The sequence below is a fragment of the Melanerpes formicivorus genome, unplaced genomic scaffold (assembly GCF_026170545.1).
Source record: "Melanerpes formicivorus ecotype bairdi unplaced genomic scaffold, bMelFor1.0.p_v2 SCAF_27, whole genome shotgun sequence".
Classification (NCBI taxonomy): domain Eukaryota; kingdom Metazoa; phylum Chordata; class Aves; order Piciformes; family Picidae; genus Melanerpes; species Melanerpes formicivorus.
Genome location: NW_027142379.1, coordinates 2,038,611 through 2,057,791, shown reverse-complemented (window position 1 = coordinate 2,057,791; position 19,181 = coordinate 2,038,611). Strand labels below are relative to the sequence as shown.

General features: G+C 42.8%; 1 protein-coding gene across 1 annotated transcript in view; it reads left to right on the top strand.

The window, feature by feature from the left end:
* LOC137448916 (bifunctional heparan sulfate N-deacetylase/N-sulfotransferase 4) overlaps positions 1 to 19,181 on the top strand; it is a 152,941-nt gene that overhangs the window by 87,887 nt on the left and 45,873 nt on the right. The window contains exons 4-5 of the mRNA XM_068153922.1: positions 4,372 to 4,459; positions 9,800 to 9,954. Coding sequence (XP_068010023.1) covers positions 4,372 to 4,459; positions 9,800 to 9,954 — 243 coding nt within the window. The remainder of the gene's footprint in view (positions 1 to 4,371; positions 4,460 to 9,799; positions 9,955 to 19,181) is intronic.

The following is a 19,181-nucleotide window of genomic DNA, read 5'->3' as shown; positions in this document are numbered from 1 at the left end:
AGGCATGAAATGTTACTGCAGAAATTGCCCCAAAAAGTTTATTATGTAAATGAAGGGTAGAGTTATAATTAACAAGGACAGAGCAGGAAAATATCACTTCTTCTTAACAGATGCACCAATTATGGAGAATAAAGACACGGCAACTTCAAACCCACAAAAGGTAATTGTATGGAGGAACGGAAAAGGCTGCTGGATGTGAATGCAATGTAAAGGAAAAATCAGATCTTGGGGATGGCACAAAAAGAAGCCTCATTGGCAAAACAAAGAACCAATTAATACAATGAAACCCATGGGTTTTGAGAGATTCCAGGCAATTAAAGGTCTCTATCTGAAAGAACAGCTTGGATTACCTTACAAAAAACCCAAACACTGCACTTTGCTTAGCCTGGCACTGAGAGATGTCTCTGCCTGGGTGCAAGTTCTTTCCATGGAGAATGATAATTATTTAGCATGATCTATTTAACTGCCCAGCAATAAAACACCAGCAAGTTCTAGCTCATGCTTTAACACACCCTGTGAGTTGGAGAGGGAATGCCAATTGTATATTCAGATGCAAGCAGCTTTTCTCCACTTACAGCTTTTTTAAGCCCCAGTACCCAGAGGGAAAAAGCCTAATCCCACTGACTCTGAGGAAAAGACAACACTGGCAGAACTTAAATACTGTGATGGGGTGAAATATTCAGGAGAAAAATCTTCTCTACCGAATAAGATCTGTCATACCCTTTCCACACACACCCCCTCCTCCCTACCTACATTCCTCTATATGAATTTCTTTTCTGCTGAATTACAGGCAGCCCCTACCATTTCTTCTACAGCAAAGGCAGCAAAGTCCCAAGGTCAGCTTGCAACAGGGACAGGGATGGGACAAAGAAGAAGAGCTGCCAAGGGGAGCTGGGGAAAGCACAGCAGGACCAAGCAGAGTGTGAATTGCTGTGGTTGCACCTGGCTTTCAGAAGGATTTCCAGCTGTGCAAATTCAATAGCCCTTCTCCATCCTGCAAACCTCTTAGGAATCAAATAAATCCCTTCCGCCTCATGTGAAGGCTGCACAAGTCCCGGAGAGGTTTCTGGCACTGGATGCCAGGGATGTGCAGCTCCTTCATCCTGCACCATTCAGGAACTGGAGGACTATCTGAGCAGCAGGTTTTGCAGTCATCCTCACAAAGAGGCACACAAACAGGGCTTCACTCACCCAAGAAAGTGCAAGAAAAGTGATGGAAGAATCACACACCACAGAATACATCAGTTTGGAAGGCAGCCTCAAACGTCATCCTGTCCAAGCCCCCTGCAGTGAGCAGGGACATCAACTAGATCAGGTTGCTCAGGGCCCCATTAAGTTTGACCTTGAATGTCTCCAGGTATGGGGCCTCCACCACATTTCTAGGCAACATATTCCAGTATTTCATTCTTCACTGTGAGGAACTTCCTCCTAATACCCAACACAAATCTACCCTGCTCTAGTTTAAAAGATGAAAGTTGTCTGCTCTACTGATAAGGAATGTTTCTGTGCACTGCTAAGGTCTCTACCTACAGGAGACAGAAGTTCTCACTCTTTACTGGGCATCATGATCAGTGAAGTCATTATGCCCCCTACTGTAAGGGAGACAGATCCTAATCACCTAAACAGGTTGGTTTTTTATACCAAGGGTTTGGAAGATGTTTACCTCCCCCTTCTACAAACAAGCAAAGGATGACAAAAGTTTGGACTGATTACTGACAATATCTTCCTAGTATGAAAATGAGATGAGGGCACAAAAATGAAGTTTAGCTGCATATTATATGAATTATTAAGCATATAGAGAAATAGCAATACCAAACAAAAATTAATTCTTTAGGACCAAGCCAAATGCAGTTGAGTGACAGATTTGCCCTTTAGACAGAGGAAAATGTTTGACACACTGCAGGTTGCAGGATTTACATCTTAATCCTCACTCTGTGGTTTTAATGAGGCCTCACCGGGCTAGAAGGCTTCTGCCTATCCTGCAGTTCTGTCATGTTGCTGAGATAGGAAACCAGAAAGAAAAACCCCAAGTGATAAAATGATGCTTGTTTTGTGTACCTTCTTACCCTGTATGGTAGGTGATTTCTTAAGATAGTCTTTCCCCTAAAGTTTAATTGATTTTGCTCAGCCCATCAGTCTCTCTCAACATATACAAAATGCTCTAGATAACTTGCAAAATTATACTCTAAAATATAATGACTCCCATTCTATGCTTGTGACTTTAATGGTTTTAATTCAGTGCCAGTTTTCACCAGCTGAGGATTTTCCTCAATGTCTTAGCTAACAGTGATTTCATAGTATCATTCAGGGTTGGAAGGGACCACAAGGATCATCTAGTTCCAACCCCCCTGCCATGGGCAGGGACATCCCACACTAGATCAGGCTGGCCAGAGCCTCATCCAGCCTGGGCTTAAACACCTCCAGGAATTTGATCTCTAAGAGTCGACATTTGAGCAACATTCAGTTGCTACGCATTATGTAAATATAATCCCACATGTGAAATTGTCACAGCATTGAAATAATCAACTTATTAAATGCCTGGCAAGATAGGCAAACCATGCTGCTATCTTAATATTTAATGCTCAAGCAGATCTACTGTCATTAGAGCACTTGATATCCTTTAGCAGGGAAAGGAATTTGCTTGGTGACTTTGTAGCTGATAGCCACGTTGTTTTACATCTTCCTTACCACCCAATAGATGTTTCTATTTAAAAGATGAAGGCAGACACACTCTGTCTGACAGTCTTTTGTACTCCACTCCTAAACTGCCTGGCACACGACTGATGCCTCTTTAGAAGGTGGCTGTTAGCAAGTGATACTTCAGAAGAGGCTTGTGCTCCAGCACATACAGTGCCCAAATACCTGCATAATAAAGAGGGAGTCAGCACCTCTAAGCAGTTAATGTCCTACAGCAAATGCTGACAGGAGCTGACAGCACCTCTCAACCCACTGCAGCATAAAGGAAATATGATAAACCATGAGACTGCAGAAACCTGACCTGCTTAGCTCAGCTCTGGAGCAGGACTGCACAGGCCATCAATCTGCATCTCAGCTGTTTAATCCCTGGTTTCATCATTTACTCTGGACTGGTGACACATTTGGTTTACGGTCACAAGTAGAGTTTGGTGGTGGTGGTTTTTAAATTAAAGCAGGGCCTTGAACAACAATTAGAGCTATTTTCTTGTAATATTAAGTGAAATTAGTAATGAGCACACAAAACATTAATTTTTCCAAATGAAAGGAAACATTAGCCGGACTCAGACTGTGTGTACACCACTGCATCCATTTTGTCTTTGAACTGTGCAAGAACATGAACACTCAATCAATAGAAATGTTATTAATAGATAATGGGGAAAGTTCTCAAGAGCCACATAATGGAGACACAGAAAATTGATGAAAATAGAGCTTATAACCCATTCAACATTGGCAGGACCAAGAGGGAGATAAATGCACTATCCATCTCACATGTAGGACCTCCAAATTATGTGGGCTGGTGACTGAAGGTGGACAGATATCTGTGCAGCAAGGGCTATCCTTAGCAGCAGTGCAGAGCTGACAGTTAATAGTCAATGTAGATGCCTCACACAGGCTGAACCATCTTTTTTCTTTCTCTGGTGGTTGGAAATATGTCCAGCAAAAAAAGAATGGAGAAGTGGTCAAGACTACATCTGTGTCTTCTGCAAGCAGTATCATTTCCCTCCATTCCATTTAGATTGGGCTTGTCTTTGCTTGGAGAAAAGACTAAAAACAAACAGGGATTTTATTTCTGCTATGGACACTACTTTTACCATCAGTCAAAACTGGAGTTTTGCTCATTCACACTGAATACTTGGTATTCAGACACAGGCAAAACTCTTTCTGCAGGTGAGTAAATCCCAACACCTCCACAACTGGACAGCAGGTAGCATTCCTGATTTTACTTTGAGTTTTAAACACCTACTGTCAAGTTTCATTGATAACCCAAAGCATGTGTGACTTAGCATATCGCTGCTTATGGATGGCTGGATTCAAGTCCTGCCATGGGTCACTGAAAACAATGTTTAGTATCTTGGTCCAGCTTACAGAACCATGAGCTGCTTAGGTATTATTGTGAGCATTGTTAAAACCATCAAAGAATCATAGCATGGTTTGGGTTGGAAGGGACCTCCAAAGGTCATGTAGTCCAACCCTCCATGCAGCGAGCGGGGATATCCTCCACATTAAACCCTGATGGAGCAAATTAAGGTCACTGAATTAGACCAAACTACCATGTGCCACATTTTACAGGACCTTTTTTTCTATCTCCTCAGTTGGACACAGATTTTCAAAGAAGCCATTTCCAAAGTTGCTACTCATTTTTCTAAACACCTGTTCATTTCTTCTTTATTTCAGGCTTTGCTAGAGACTCAAAATTTACTGCGGACTCAGGTTGCAAATTTTACCTTCAACCTTGGATTTTCAGGAAAATTTTACCACACAGGTAAGAAGGAATTCCATGCTCTCAAGTAGCTACATGTTAAATAGGTGGCAGGATTTGAAACCTAGCTTTAAACATGCCCTTGGTAAAGAACACCTTGACTCAGCGGAGGAGTGGGAAATACACCCTCCACCATTTCAACATCCAATGTCTTAATTCAGTATCCAAACAGGCAATGCTATGGATGAGCTTCTCAGCAGCATATAGATGCCCTTGGTGCTCTTCTAAATGATGTGTAGTAGTAAATCTTAAGGTTATATATAGCTAATAGATCTTATAATCCCACAAAAGACAGGGCAGCACAGAAGACACAAAGGGTTTTTTTTTCCAGTACAATGGATATGATTGAAGACAAAAGATTAGAAAAACCCTCTCTCTTAACCTCTGAAGAGGCAGAAGTGTTAGAATGGGATGCACAAGATTGTGTTATGACTGTAAAGGTAATCTGTCTGAGAGGCCTGCAAATCAGGAGGGATGATAAAAGGAAAACAAGATGAAAAGAAATTCACACTGAAAGCCTTCTCCTTTCACACTCTGTTCAGGAACAAGTCGCATGCTTGCACTCTGATTTTGTGAAGGATTCGACGCTTTTACATCTCCTCCTCCTCATAACTCCTTTCTCTCTCTGCTCCATTTCTCCATAGCACAATGCCCCCTTTTTCATTTATTTTTGGTCTTTCGGAATTTTTAATATTTTTTAACTTTTCCCTTGCCTTAACACTCTGCTGCACCTCCACTCAGGCTTCCCTCTGCTGCCACTGAGCCACGCTGCTCCCTAGTACCGCTAAAGCAAAGGTGGCTTTGTCCTTTCCAAACCCAAAACTCTTCCCACCTTGGAAGACCAGCTCAAAAATCCTCAGCCACATTTAGAGGCCCTCCCTGGGTAATGCTAGAGAAGCTGAGAAGGTTATCTGGAGCAGAGGAGGCATTACAACAGCAAGAGGATGGGAGGGTACCTTTAAAAGCCAGGAACTATGCGATCTCAGCTGTAACAGGCCACGAGCTATCTGGGGAGTGAGGCAGGTCTCTCCTCTCAGTGTAACTATATCAACACTCCCCTCTTCATTGCCAGCCTTTGAACACCAAACATGACCTCACCCAGGTCTTATGTCTCTGTTTCACCACTCATAAAGAGACTGTAGAGGTACTTGGAAGAAAAGGAGATGAGGAAGCATTTCAGAGACAAGGAGAGAGAAGTAAACCAAAATTATGTATTTGTATCTCCATTGCTTTCAAAGTCCAGGCTGTTTTCCCTTGTGCAAGCACATAATGCTAAGCAACTGCTGCCCAGGAAACCTTACAGGCTAAAGGCACAGGCTGGAGAGCCTGAGAAAAATGAGAAGTAGAGAGAGACAGAATTGTTTGCCTGGAGTCATATAACAAGGCAGTGGCAGACCTGTGATTAGAGAGCAGGTTCAGAGACAGAACTCCAGTACTGTCCTCACTTCATCCTGACCTGCCTGTGCCGTTATTCCTTCTGGAGATTAATTGGACACATGTAATACAGCAAAAGAAAGAAAAACGGCCCGAGGCTCAGAGCTGCTTCAAAGGAGGAGGCTCGGTTGCGGCCATCTAGAGCAAAGCTGGTATCAGCCATTCCAGTGTCCACTGCAGAAAGAGGGAACTCAAGGAGGGGAGAAAGTGGAGAGAGAAAATTTATTATGAGTAGTATGACAAGCAGAAAAGTGGCTGGCACCAAGCCTGCAGCCTTTCCCCCAAATCAACCCTGACTTGCCAATGCATTTTTCTTTCATTCATGCCAATGGCCTCCAGATTGCTGTCACAGATTTTCTTGCCCAGTTGCTCTAAGGCTGACCAATTTCAGAGAAAACAGGAGAATATGCCTATGTGCCTGCCCTCCTAAGACTCTCCAGGCTGACAAAAATAGCCCAGAACTACTCAATGAGTTGAAGCATGTCATGGTCTCCATTAAGAGACCTGCTGCTGCCTGCACTTAGCAATGCAGCTGAGTTTTGAAGTGAACACTTCATTTACAAGTTGGTGGTGGCATTTTGTCACATCAGCTTAGTGGAAAGGTTTCAAAGTATTCTCCATGCAATATATACTTTATTGACTCATTATAAATAAAACAGGGAAAGGTATTCTTTAATTACTGTGAATGTGGATGGTTTGCCCAGAGAGGTTTTCAGTATCCAATATTCAACATGTTTTATTAGCACACTGCAACTGCTGTGCCTTATTGACTTCCCTAATGTGTGATTTTTGCTCTCCTTTCCCAAACTTGAATCATTTCAAAGATACAGGAGGGAAATGAGCACGGGCATGTGGTGGCAGATTAAACAGTTATACATTTTCATCAGAAGATGTTGCTGACATCTGTACTAGAAATACCAATTCTAGTTGGTATGCCTGTGCACAAGGACAATAGCTGACACATCAGCCTTGCTGCTCATTCTCTCACCATCTCCTCTCCCTTCTGTGGCACTGGCAAACTCAGCACTAGTAGTCAGTCATGCAGTTTCAGCAAACACTTTCCTTTTGTTAATTCTGTGGCAATAGAAATCAAGAGGTTCTCAGGATTTACATCACAGATATATAAGATCATAGAGTTGTTTGGGTTGGAAGGAACCTCCAAAGGTCAGCTAGTCCAGCCCCCTGCAGGGAGCAGGGACATCCTCCACTAAATCAGGTTGCTGAGAGCCTTGTCGAGCCTGTCCTTGAATATCTCCAAGGATGGGGCCTCAACTACCTCCCTGAGCAACCTGTTCCAGTGTTCCACCTCCTTCATGGTCAAGTTCCTAGCAGCCAATCTCAGTCTCCTCTTTTCTCCTTTCAAACCACTGTCCCTTGTCCTATCCCTGCAGACCTTTGCAAACAGTCCCTCTGCAGCCTTATTGTAGCCCCCTTCAGGTACTGGAAGGCTGCTATTAGGTCTCCCCAGAGCCTTCTTTTCTCCTGAACAGTTAGGGCTGAAGAGCCCTAACTCACTCAGCCTGTCCCTATAGGACAGGTTCTCCAGCCCCCGATCATTTCTGCGGCCCTCCTCTGGACCTGCTCCAAAAGGTCCAAATCCTTCCTTTATTGAGGGCTTCAGAGCTGGACCCAGTACTCCAGGTGAGGCATTACCAGAACAAAGTGACAGAATCAGCCATCTCAATTTGCTGGCCATGCTGCTTTTGATTACTGACAGCAACTTCAAACTTAATTCCAGTTTTGAGCTCAAAAGAGACCTCTAAATTACGGTTGCAGTTTGAAGATATAGGCTTATTTATTATGCACAAACTCTGAATTATTACCTACTTGTGTAAAGTGCATACTACATCTCAAAGCAGATCTATGTTCAGCTCCTTGAGTGTAGGGCTGCTGCATTTTTCAGATTTGATGTTAAAATGAAGATGGAAAGTTACATCAAGAATGCTGATTGTAAGGGAAATGCAGACCTCAAAATCCCTTGTTTTGCTTCCAACACTAAGGGATTAGGCAAAAATATTTAAACAAATATAAGCACTCACCCAATGCTTCATTAATCCTTTGAAGGAGGCTTATTGCAAACAGCACTACTTAAGAATTTATAAACATCAAACAGTATTCTTTCCAAAGGCTTCTAAAGCAAATTATCCTCCAAAGTGACACCACTACCACAAAATGTTAACTTCCAACCTTCCTGGTTCAGCTCAGCTCTGCCCTTACAGAGTGGGGCTGGTTTTGTTTAAACTGGAAAGTGTTGCATCTAATAAGTAGTTGCATCTAAGTTCACAAGGAAATGGTAGGAAAAAGCCAGGATTTCAAAAGGTATTTTAATAATGAAGTGATTTCAAGAACCATGCTCTACCTGAAATGGTAATGAGGCACTACATTATACTTTGACCTAAATCTTATGTCAAGTGATTGTAGTTCTTTATACATTTATAGTATCCACTTCCCCCCACCCCCCCCCTTCATCCCTACCTTCAGTTTTCTACCTTTGAGTTACCATAGAAATCTCCAATAGCCTCACAAACTCTCTCTTCTGTCCTATTTTGAAAGCCTATGTTAAGTTTCTTCCCCCAATCACATTTCCTTTCCATGTGCTTGGGTGAGTGAAAGTGAACCAAGCATCTCAAAAAACAGGAGCAGTACACAAGGTTTGCACAAAGGTGCAGGCATTCACAGGAGGAGCAGCTTTTCAGTAAGGAATTACCTGCAAAACAAGGTTGTTTTCTTTTTCCAGCAGCACTCCTACCAGCAGGAGCTGCTTTCTTAGAACTTGTAGAGCGCTGCAAAGAGGGAAATAAAGTGTTCCAGTGACTCCAGGAGAAAGTTTCAAAGTAAAGCTCTCCTAGTGCAGTAGCATTCTTCAAACACCACTGTAGTAGTGAAAACTAAAGAGCCAATGTGTGTGCTCCAAGCAGCCACCTCTGCATGCTCCTGCCTCACACCACAAAAGTAAGCAGCAATATCCATGGAGCACTTTTTTCCAGTGACTTTCACACCACCTTGAATGCCTTGTAAGAAGACTGTACTCGCACTGTTTGTATCAATAGAACTGATTTTGGCAACTATTTCTTTGACTGAAGCTACATAGAACCACCTAAATGGTAAAGGAACAAGAAGGAAAGCTGCTAATAACCTGAATAATGTTGGGCAATTTGAAAGTGAAGTTGCTGAAATGACCAAAGCACCACAGACATGCCTGCAGATGCTAGAAGCTGTGTTGTATCCCTTCTCACCGGGAAGGTTTTCTTTGTTCTAACCACAAATGCTTGCTTCTGCCTGCAGCAGATACTCTTCAACACAGGACTCTTTTTTTCCCACTTCAAGATTATAGCTGGCAAAAAACTGAACACTGAACCATTTGGAAAGCTTTAGTCATCACAATTTCATGTTTTACACCTAATTATATTTTGCAACTACCACAAATTTGTTTCACACTTTACCCAAAATGATCAGATTTCAACTTACTGAGGCTAATAAAGAAGTAGCCACAATCTGGAGGGGGCTTGGCAAGGCTGTGACACACAGCTGTCTGTGATGCCACCCTGGCCAGCTACAACTGCAGAAGTGGCTGGCAGGACCAAAGCACATGGATACAACCTCCACCTTCATGGGAAGCCTGAACTTCTAAATACTCCCAGAGCACTACCCAGCACAACAATCAGCCCTCAAAAACTGATTCTTGTTTGAGTTACTGTCAGTTAACACCATGCCAGGAATAGAAAGGAATAGCTCCATCCATAGTAATTCACCTCACTTCTTTTGAGATGAAATGGTAGAATCTATCTGAAGCACAGTGAGGCATCCAGGCCAAGGAAATTGGGGTTTATGTCAGCCTCTTCCTGTGATTAAAAAACAATTATGGGCATTTCCTACTGGCCTTTTTTTTTCCCTTCCTTTCCTTTGCAGGAACTGAAGAGGAGGATGAAGGTGATGATCTGCTGTTGAAGTCTGTAGATGAGTTTTGGTGGTTTCCCCATATGTGGAGTCACATGCAGCCTCACCTCTTCCACAACGAGTCATCACTGGTGGAGCAGATGATCCTCAACAAAGAATTTGCAATAGTAAGTAGAAGTTACCAAAAGCTCTCTTGAATACCTTTCCATGAGATGACCATAAAATCATCTTGGAAAGCAGAGCTACCTATGGTAAATAATATATACCTATATTATTATTCTATATTTATATTGATGTGCAAATAAAGCAGCAAAAGTGGACACAGCCCCCAAAAAGCCTTTCTGTGACCCAAACTGGGGCTGAATTTTATCCTGGCCTTTTTCACTTGACTTAGGCTTTATGGAGAGGTAGCAGCCTTTCACCCAAGCAAACTTAGGGGGGACCAGAAGCAATGAAATCTCAGCAGTTATCAGCTGGCTTTTCAAGCTTCAGGGAGTGTCTATACTCAGGCTACCAGCTTCCTGAAGTCTGGTGCAAATGTCCTCAACAGGAAGGAGAAAGCTGCAGTGATCCCCCAATGTTGCTTACAGTTTGTGAGGAATCTTGAAGCTAGTGAAGCACAGGACAGAAGCTGCTGGATTTTGCTGTGATTTTTTTTCAGATGACCTGCTTTAAAATATGATGTTTTTACATAGCTAACCTGTTGCTAATATTTATAGGTAATGATGCTTCATTTCTGCTCGTTTGTGTTGTTAACTTACAAGAGCTATTCTGTTAGCATTGCCCAGGGCTCAGAGTACTTGTACTCCAAGGTCAGGTGGGAACTGTTTAGAGTCTTCCAAGGGTAATTCTACTTGCCTATTGAGCATGACAAAGAAAACCTGAAATCCATAAGTGCTCACGTTGGATAAGACACTGTGTGGTCTGTGACAAGGCATAGAAATGCCAAGCAAGCAGAGCCACTCCAAAGAGCAGAGTGACATAGTGGGGCTTCTGCCGCTGCTCAGAGACCACAAGTCTCAGCCCTTCATAGCTCATAAAGGCCAAGACAGCAGCTGCCCCTTCCTCCCATCCCTCATGTGAGCCAAGGCATATCGAGAACTCAGCAGATGCCTGAACAAGCAGTTGGAAGCAATTAATTCTCTTGTTTACAAAAATATTTTCTTAACAACCTTTAAAGAAAATTCATTAAAAATGGCTTAGCTGTTTACTCCTCTTGCCAGACTTCCCCCTTCCCACCTCCTGCTTGGCAGGGTGTTTGAGCAGAGGCGGTTTGGATGGCTTTTTTCCCTTTCTATAGCTCTGCTTTACTGTCAGCCCTCATTCCTGGCATGGCCTGCTCATGCCTTTTGTGCAGCCTGGCTCAGACACCCAAATAGAGTTGGGATTTTGAAAAGCAAGAGTAATGGTTGTTAAATAATTTGTATCTCAAAAACCCATGGTCTGATCCTCTTGAGGTCCATAGGGAAATTCTCCTAGTATTTGCAGGAAACATGAAGTCCTCCAGGTCAAATGACCTTTAGGAGTAAAATCTATAGCATAGCCTGGAAACAGAGCTTGTAATGGAATCTGTTTGCAACTCCAGCTACAGAAGGGTAAAGCCCACGTCCCTATCATCACTGAAGGGTAGAGACTCCTTAGGGTGCCTATAAATAAGGAGCTGATGTCAGTGAAAGGCTGCTGTTATTACAGTTTTATTTCCTGCTAACATTTGGACAGGGCTTGTACCAACCTCTTAACCTTGAATCTGTATGAGCTGTACAATTTACTTATGAGAACAGCTATTTCCAAAAGGCTTCCTGTGAAATCCTCTCTGTGGGAGAAATTTATCTTCCCGCTATGACAGCCTTCCTGATAGCCATCAGAGAGGTCCCAGCCATGACTTCAGAGTAGCTCTGTATCCTCCTCTGCTTTCTCATTCTCAGCATCATATCTTATTTGGGGAAGGAACTCGCTGCTCTGCAGCAACACTTCGATGAAATCTCCCAAAACTGAAGCCAACTCCTCTTTACTATTCTTTGACTTTCACAGTGTGGATCCAGATTTAAAATCAGAGATCTAGAACACCACCCAAAAAAAAAATCATCTTAATGTTATACATGTTTATTTGTGCTCTGGTGTCTTTAATGCTCTACACTCAGACACAGCTTGATGGTGATGCCATTTTCTCCTGCATTCCCCATTTGAAGCTGCAAGTAGAAGTGACACTTTGTGTCAGCTTCTGCAAGGAATGTAGTAATTATTTGGAACCTTGATCACATCCATTCTTCACCTAAAGGTGGTAATTTCTTCAGTTTTTGAACATGGGTAGGAAGGAAATGGGGTCTTCAAGATGGGAGAGCACATCATCATGACTGAGAAGTACACAGTCAAGGTTGCTTTCAGATCCCGAAGAGCACAATAAACATTCTGTTCCTGAAGACCTGTTGGCTTCTCCTGGCTTTATCATTTCAGAAAATAGTTAAACCAGATCAGACTGCTCAGCAACCTGCACCCAAATCCCATCAGCCAACAGTTTCTCCATGAAAAAGGGCATCAGGCTTGGGATTGATGTTGTTCACTGTGGGGGGAAAAAAAGTTTTATGAAGGGAATGTCCCTCCCTTGATTATTGTAGATGAAAGTCAGTCTTAAACACAAAGCAGTGCACCTGAAGCAGCATTTCTTGGGTATTATTGTCCAGAGCTCTAGATGCACGTCAGCACAATTTGTATGGTCTCTTGTATTTGCACTGTATGCACACAACCTTTGGTTTGCAGGAGCTCTCACACAGTCTGATGAACAGCAGTGAGCAATACAGCTGTTACAGCTGGCACCTAGAGAAAAGAGCTCATCCTGTTTTACATGGATATATCCATGCCTTGGAATGCTGCTCTGTAGAATGGGGGCTTACAGCAGCCAGTCTCAAACAGCTGCATCACAAAATGCATATTGAAGTTGAATATCTAAACAGCTTTGTATACATATAACTAATTGCTAATTAGGTATCTAATTGCCTTGATTTCAGTGCAGGTATACCTCTGTGTGTCTGGGGCTTTGTAAAATCAACAGTCTTTAAAGGATTCCTTTGCATGGGAATTGCTTGTTATCCAGGAGACTGCCTTTAACAAGCACCCTCCAAATTATTAGCTTGTGCCTGACATTTATTCCTACTGTTTCACACCTAGCTGATCAGTGGAAGAGATTTTCTCACATTCTGTCTTAAATGTTATAAACAGCACAGAAAGTTCTGCCTGGCAAAATCCATGTCCACACATGCCTGAGCGATGGCCTATCCACAGCCTCATTCCCACTGCCCTCACTGCCACAGCTCTCAGTTGCTCATGATATCCTCAGCCTCAGTAGAACAGGAGGGAGAGACTTTAACTCTGCTGAACTTGCAGACTACCCCAGTGTCATCTTATGTAAATATGGATGGCATGTGTCAGAGCCTGGATAAGGAAATGGCAAATGACATCTATTGTGATTATCAATTGGAGCCTACTTAATTATATGGAGGGGGGGTTTCCTGTCAGAAGATCCTAAAATCTTTTAAAGACATTAATGGATTGAGCCTTGGATTGAAGCTTGCAAAGTGGTAATATCTGAAGTATTATTCCCCTTGTTCACAGGTCATGCAATCAATGCAATAAAAGAGAAACAAATTGCTCAAGCTGAAGTCTGAGAATACCTATTAAAAAAAATGAACTAGGTTTTCACTGCCATCCTTGAATCACAAGATATTCTTCCTCCTCACTTTTGTATACTCTTATCTAACAAAACCCAAACAGAATATATTTAATCCAAAGCCTGTAGCTCTTCATTTTGTCCCTCGATTGGTTTGTTCAGTAATTACCTTCTGTGCTCATTTACAAGCATGTGTGCCCAGAGCACAGTCAAGACAGGGCAAAAATTGCCATCAGCTGTAAAAAGGGGGCTGGTATCTGATATGAAAAAGAGACATGTACAAAACAAGCACATTGATTCAGAGATGCACAGAGAGAACAAACAAATCAATTCAGAGCCTGTCCAATAACACTCCTTAGCTTCAATCTCCTCTTTATAAACCAGCTACAGATGCAATTCCCACTGCCTAAAACTTTTCAGCTGCTCAACCACAATGAGGCCAAGAGCTTTTAATATACCAATTAAATACCAAAAGATATGAAGATCAGAGACCACATATCAAAGGCAAACATGATGCAGAAAGTCTAATTTGTCCCATTATTAATGTTGGAAAGGAGAGAACCACTGGAGATTGTCTCTGAAAGTGTTCAGAGCAGAGCAAATGCTCTGCATAGATAGGATAACACTGCCCTGTGCAGACAGGATGAGATTTATTCTGCCCAACCTTAAGGTCCTTCTGAAGCACTCCATCTTCATTACTGCTTTCATCCCAGCCAGAAGCATGCTTTGACAGCACATCTCTGCCTCTACTTTCTCAGCTCTATTTGGTACCACAAGCATGCAGAGCCTACAGGTTTCCTAGTCACGTACAGCTTGCTCTGTGCTGGGCTGCCTTTCTTCATCTCATCCTCAGAAATCCAAGATCTTAAATCTCAACATCATCTCTGCTACTTGACAGTGTGAGGCATGCCTAGAAGAGGAGTCATGGTGGTATCAGGGAGACTCCTGTGTAAGACGCATGAAAAGCTGGCTTTCCCCATGGCCCTGTCAATCCTTTTCAGCCCTGGATCTGATGGACAAGACAGAGAACTTGCTTCATTATGACCCCTTGTACTCTCTGCTTCATGCATTGGGCAGCTACAAGGCAAAGCAGCTCACCACAGAGATGGAAAAACATTGGTGAGAACAAATACCCCCCCACACAGAGCCCTATATCTCAGTAACAATCACCTCTTTGCTGAGCTAGAGAGCTTTTAAATAGACCTCTAAAGTTTAGGATTGAATTAAAAGTAATTGAAGGCTGAAATATTTGTTCCATAAAAATTACCCAGACATGTAAACCTTGAGAACAAAAAAAAATCAAGGATAAAATACAACACAATGTTTTTGAGTGCTGAAAGAAGCAAATTCACCACTGTGACTCAACAGTGTGCTCATGCAGCCCAGAAGGCAAACTCTGTCCTGGACTGCACCAGTAGGACTGTGGCCAGCAGGGAAGAGAGAGGTTCCACCCATTTGCTCTGCTCTGGTGAGACTCCACCTTGAATATTGCATCCAGTTCTGGTGTTGCCCAGCATAAGCAGGACACCAAGCTGCTGAGCAAGTCCAGAGGAAGCCATAAAGACGATCCAAGGTCTGAAGCACCTCTATGAGGATAGGTTGAGGGAGCTGGGGTTGTTCAGCCTAGAGAAGACTTTGGGGGGGATATGAGAACTGCCTTCCAGTACCTGAAGGGATCCTGCAGGAAAGCTGCAGAGGGACTTTTCCTAAGGCTGTCTAGGGACAGGATAAGGGGGGATGGTTTAAAGCTGAGAGAGAGCAGGGTTAGACTGGATCTTAGGAAGAAGTTCTCCAGTACCAAGGTAGTGAGACTCTGGAATATGCTACCCAGGGAAATTGTGGAATCCCCTTTTCTGGTCATATCTAAGGCAAGACTGGATGAGGCCTTGGACAACCAAGTCTAGTTGAGAGGGGTCCTTGCCCATGGCAGGGTGTTGGAGTAGACAGTCTCTGAGGTCCCTTCCAACCTGAGCCATTCTGTGATTTACCAAATAAGGGAAACTTAAGATTTTAAACTGCCATAGCACTATATAATCTCTTATAGGAAATCTCCTCCATGAGCAGCAAGATCAGAAATACATCCCAGGACTAAAAATATCCAAAGCTTCTGAAAATCTCTTAGCATTGGAAGGTAACATTTTTAGAAGTGCTACGTTTACTCTCCCACCTACTGTTGGACAAAGTTAAAAGGTTCAGCAAAGCTGTCTGAGGTCGTATTGTTTACTTTTTCATCTCGTAAAAGTCTTTACACCAAAGGGAATCCTGCAGTTCAGCTGATGGTGTAAAGTTCTACAGTATCTAAGATTCAATAAATAAAGATAAAAGATTGCCTCCTTATTCTTTCCCTGACAGTGGTCAACACTGTAAAACACCTCACCAGTGATCTTCAAAAGCCAGAGTGCTGGCTTTTTGCCAACAGTTTTAGGTTTTGTTTCCATAGTTTTAGGGTTTGCCTCATTTTATTTCTAACTGCATTTTAACAAGGAGAAGTAATATTGGGTGCAATCAAAACCTGAAAGGTTCAGCTGGACAAGCTCCTGCTAATAGGAAGAATCAATCTTCCACACAGTGTTTTTCATTCAGATTTCCAACACCTGCTCACAGCAAAACTGGAAACTTGCTTGCTGAGGATATAACTCCTTCTGGGGAGCAGTGCTCATCCTGCACTACCCTTCCCTTTCTTCAGCAGAGAGGGTTTTTTGCTAATGCAGAGTAAGTACACACAGCACATGCTGACTCCTGGCAAACACAGCTTGTTTCTGTTCAAGTAGGAAGGTAGGTCAAAAGAGGTTAGGAGTTGCAAGCAAATCTTCACTTACTTGAATGAAGCTGATAATTGAGAGAGATAAGCAGCCTTGGGAGATGGCTGCAGTCTTTCAGATCACCCCTAGAAGTACCTGCCCTACACACAGCCTCTGGGCAAAGTAACTTTGGAGGGTGCAAAGATGAGCCAGAGGGCTTTGGCAGGACTTTTTGTTTCCAGTTCCCATGGCTCTGGCTTGGGTGCATGGGCATGAGACAGCAGTTCCCTGGGGACTGTCATGGGAAGGGCTGCCCCGGCCAGATCTGCTGCCCATCAGAAGGAGGGTTATTTTGACCTGGTAGCAATCTGATCCACTACTGCATTTGGTTTGGCTGAGCTGGAGTTAATTCTCCCCAGAGCATCTTTCTAGTGCTGTGTCTAGCAGTGCTGTAGCTGGGTGCTGATAACACACAAGTATTTTGGCTACTGCTGAACCTACAGCACTAGAAAGATGCTCTGGGGAGAATTAACTCCAGCTCAGCCAAACCAAATACATCCACATACCATGAACTCACTGGTGCCTGGAGGACAGGAGGTATGCCCCTAGACAGAATCCTCTACTCTGGTCTAACCCTTAAAACAAGACAAGTTGTGTGCTCTCAGATGGCTCCTAGGTGCAAACCAAAGCATGGGAAACAGCAACAGCTGAAGGAATTTCTGCCCAAAATGCATCTATTTTAATAATCTACCTTCTATCTGACAGTTTATCTCCTTTACTATTGAACTCCTCCACTGCTGTAGCTTTAGCTTACACAGTCCTTGAAATCAGAACTGGAATTCCCTTCATGCATAATTAAAAATGTAATACAAATTTAGCCTGTCTAAAACTAATGGCTCTGGGCTCCCATCTTAAGCACACCAAAAGAATAATGTAATGCTGCTGTTTTGAGTGCCAAAAAGGGACAGCAGTTTCCCAAACCAAGCACACAACTTTTTTTGCACTAATTTTGGAAGAGAAAACACCCCCCAACAACTCTCTGGAAGTCTTGAATGTAAAAATGAAAAATCACCCAATAAAATCATGTGGGAATCTGTTCCTTAGAATTCATATGAAAACATACTCACTGCAGGCATCTCCCAAAGGATACATCCCAGTATCACAGTATAACTTAGGTTGGAAAGGACCTCGAGGATCATCAAGTTCAACCTATCAACACAGACCCCATGACTAGACCATGGCACCAAGTGCCACGACATCTTAGACTCAACAGCTTTGATTCAAATCTATATTCCTCCTTCAACAGATTAGATCCCAAACCAAATTTAATAATAAAATGAGAGGAGAAAATAAAACAGAGCCAAAGAAATCACTAAAAGAGGACAGACAATGTTGAATTTACTCAAGTAAAATGAGGATGGAACTGACCAAAGAAATTCTGGTATTTGTTAGTTGTTTCTTCTTTAAATCACGTTGGGTATCAGTGACTGAGGTGATTTCTGTGATGAGCCACATAGTCTGCAGGTTTGATTCAGTAGCTAATTAGCTTTTTATATTGAGAACTTACTAAAAGCTGCTTTATTTCATATGTGAGTGGCAGATTACCAGTTCACCATTCTGTTACTATGGCAATAGCAGCAGCAAATACTAAGTAGCAAAACAGGATTTTGCATGTATTCATCCAGATACCTCTCTTGGACAGACCATTCAGAGCAGGGCTCACCATCTCAGGGCACTTTTGTCTTATGTTTATATGTCTCTATACACCTAATATGTTTGTAGATTCAATTTAATAGTGCAGCATCACAGAAGGGTTTGGGTTGGAAGAAATCTCCAAAGGTGATCTACTCCAACCCCCTGAAGTCAGCAGGGACATCCTCCACTAGAGCAGGTTGCTCAGAGCAGCCTCACCTTGGATATCTCCAAGGATGGAGTCTCAAATACCTCCCTGGGCAACCTGTTGCATTGCTCCTCCATGCTCATACTGAAGAGCTTGTTCCTAACATCCAACCTCTACTTCCTCTTTAATTTCAAACCATTGCTCACCATCCTATCCCTATAGGCCTTTGGCACCAGTCCCTCTGCAGCCTTCTTGTAGCCCCCTTTCAGGTATTGGAAGACTGCTCTTAGGTCTCTCCAGAGCCTTCTGTTCTCCAGGCTGACCAACCCCAGTTCTCTCAGCCTGTCCTCGTCTTGTGCTCCAGCCCTCCAATCAGTTAATTATATTTAAGTTAACACTGAAATAAATGAAGTATATTTAGATATAGTTATGTATACTGAAGTAAGCACTGTATTTGACAGTGAGCATTGCAGGAATAAATGGCCAGATTTATCAGGAAATTTTAGATACAGCTTTTCCCATTAAATATCCTCACGGAAAAAAAAGTAGAGAAAAGAGTGATTTAATACCACTCCTTCATAGATCTGTTCTTTGTTCCACCCTTAAACTGACTCATGCCTTTACGTAGATAACACCACTAATAAGCAGAGGAGGTTCTTCACCATGAGAGTGGTGAAACCCTGCAATGGGTTGTCCAGGGAGGTGGTCGAGGCCCCGTCCCTGGGGGTGTTTAAGAGCAGGCTGGATGAGGCTCTGGCCAGCCTGATCTAGTGTGGGGTGTCCCTGCCCATGGCAGGGGGGTTGGAACTAGATGATCCTTGTGGTCCCTTCCAACCCTGAATGAAACTATGAAACTACATTTTGCTCTCAGTAAAATAAGAAATAGCAACTTTGGGTTTCTTTTATTCAAGATCAGCCAGTGAACCAAGATCTTTACTGATAAGGAATGGATGATTTTAAGCGGCTGCATCACATGATGTATGAACAAGTATTTCCCCAGATTTAATTGATTTTTGTCAATAAACCAAACCCATTTCTTTTTGAAATACTTGAACAAGCCAAGTGGAACCTTCTGGTCCTGGAATTAAAGTAATTAACAGTTCTTGGATGGTGTGGGCAAGAGGATGGACCAAAACCCCAAAAAGAATC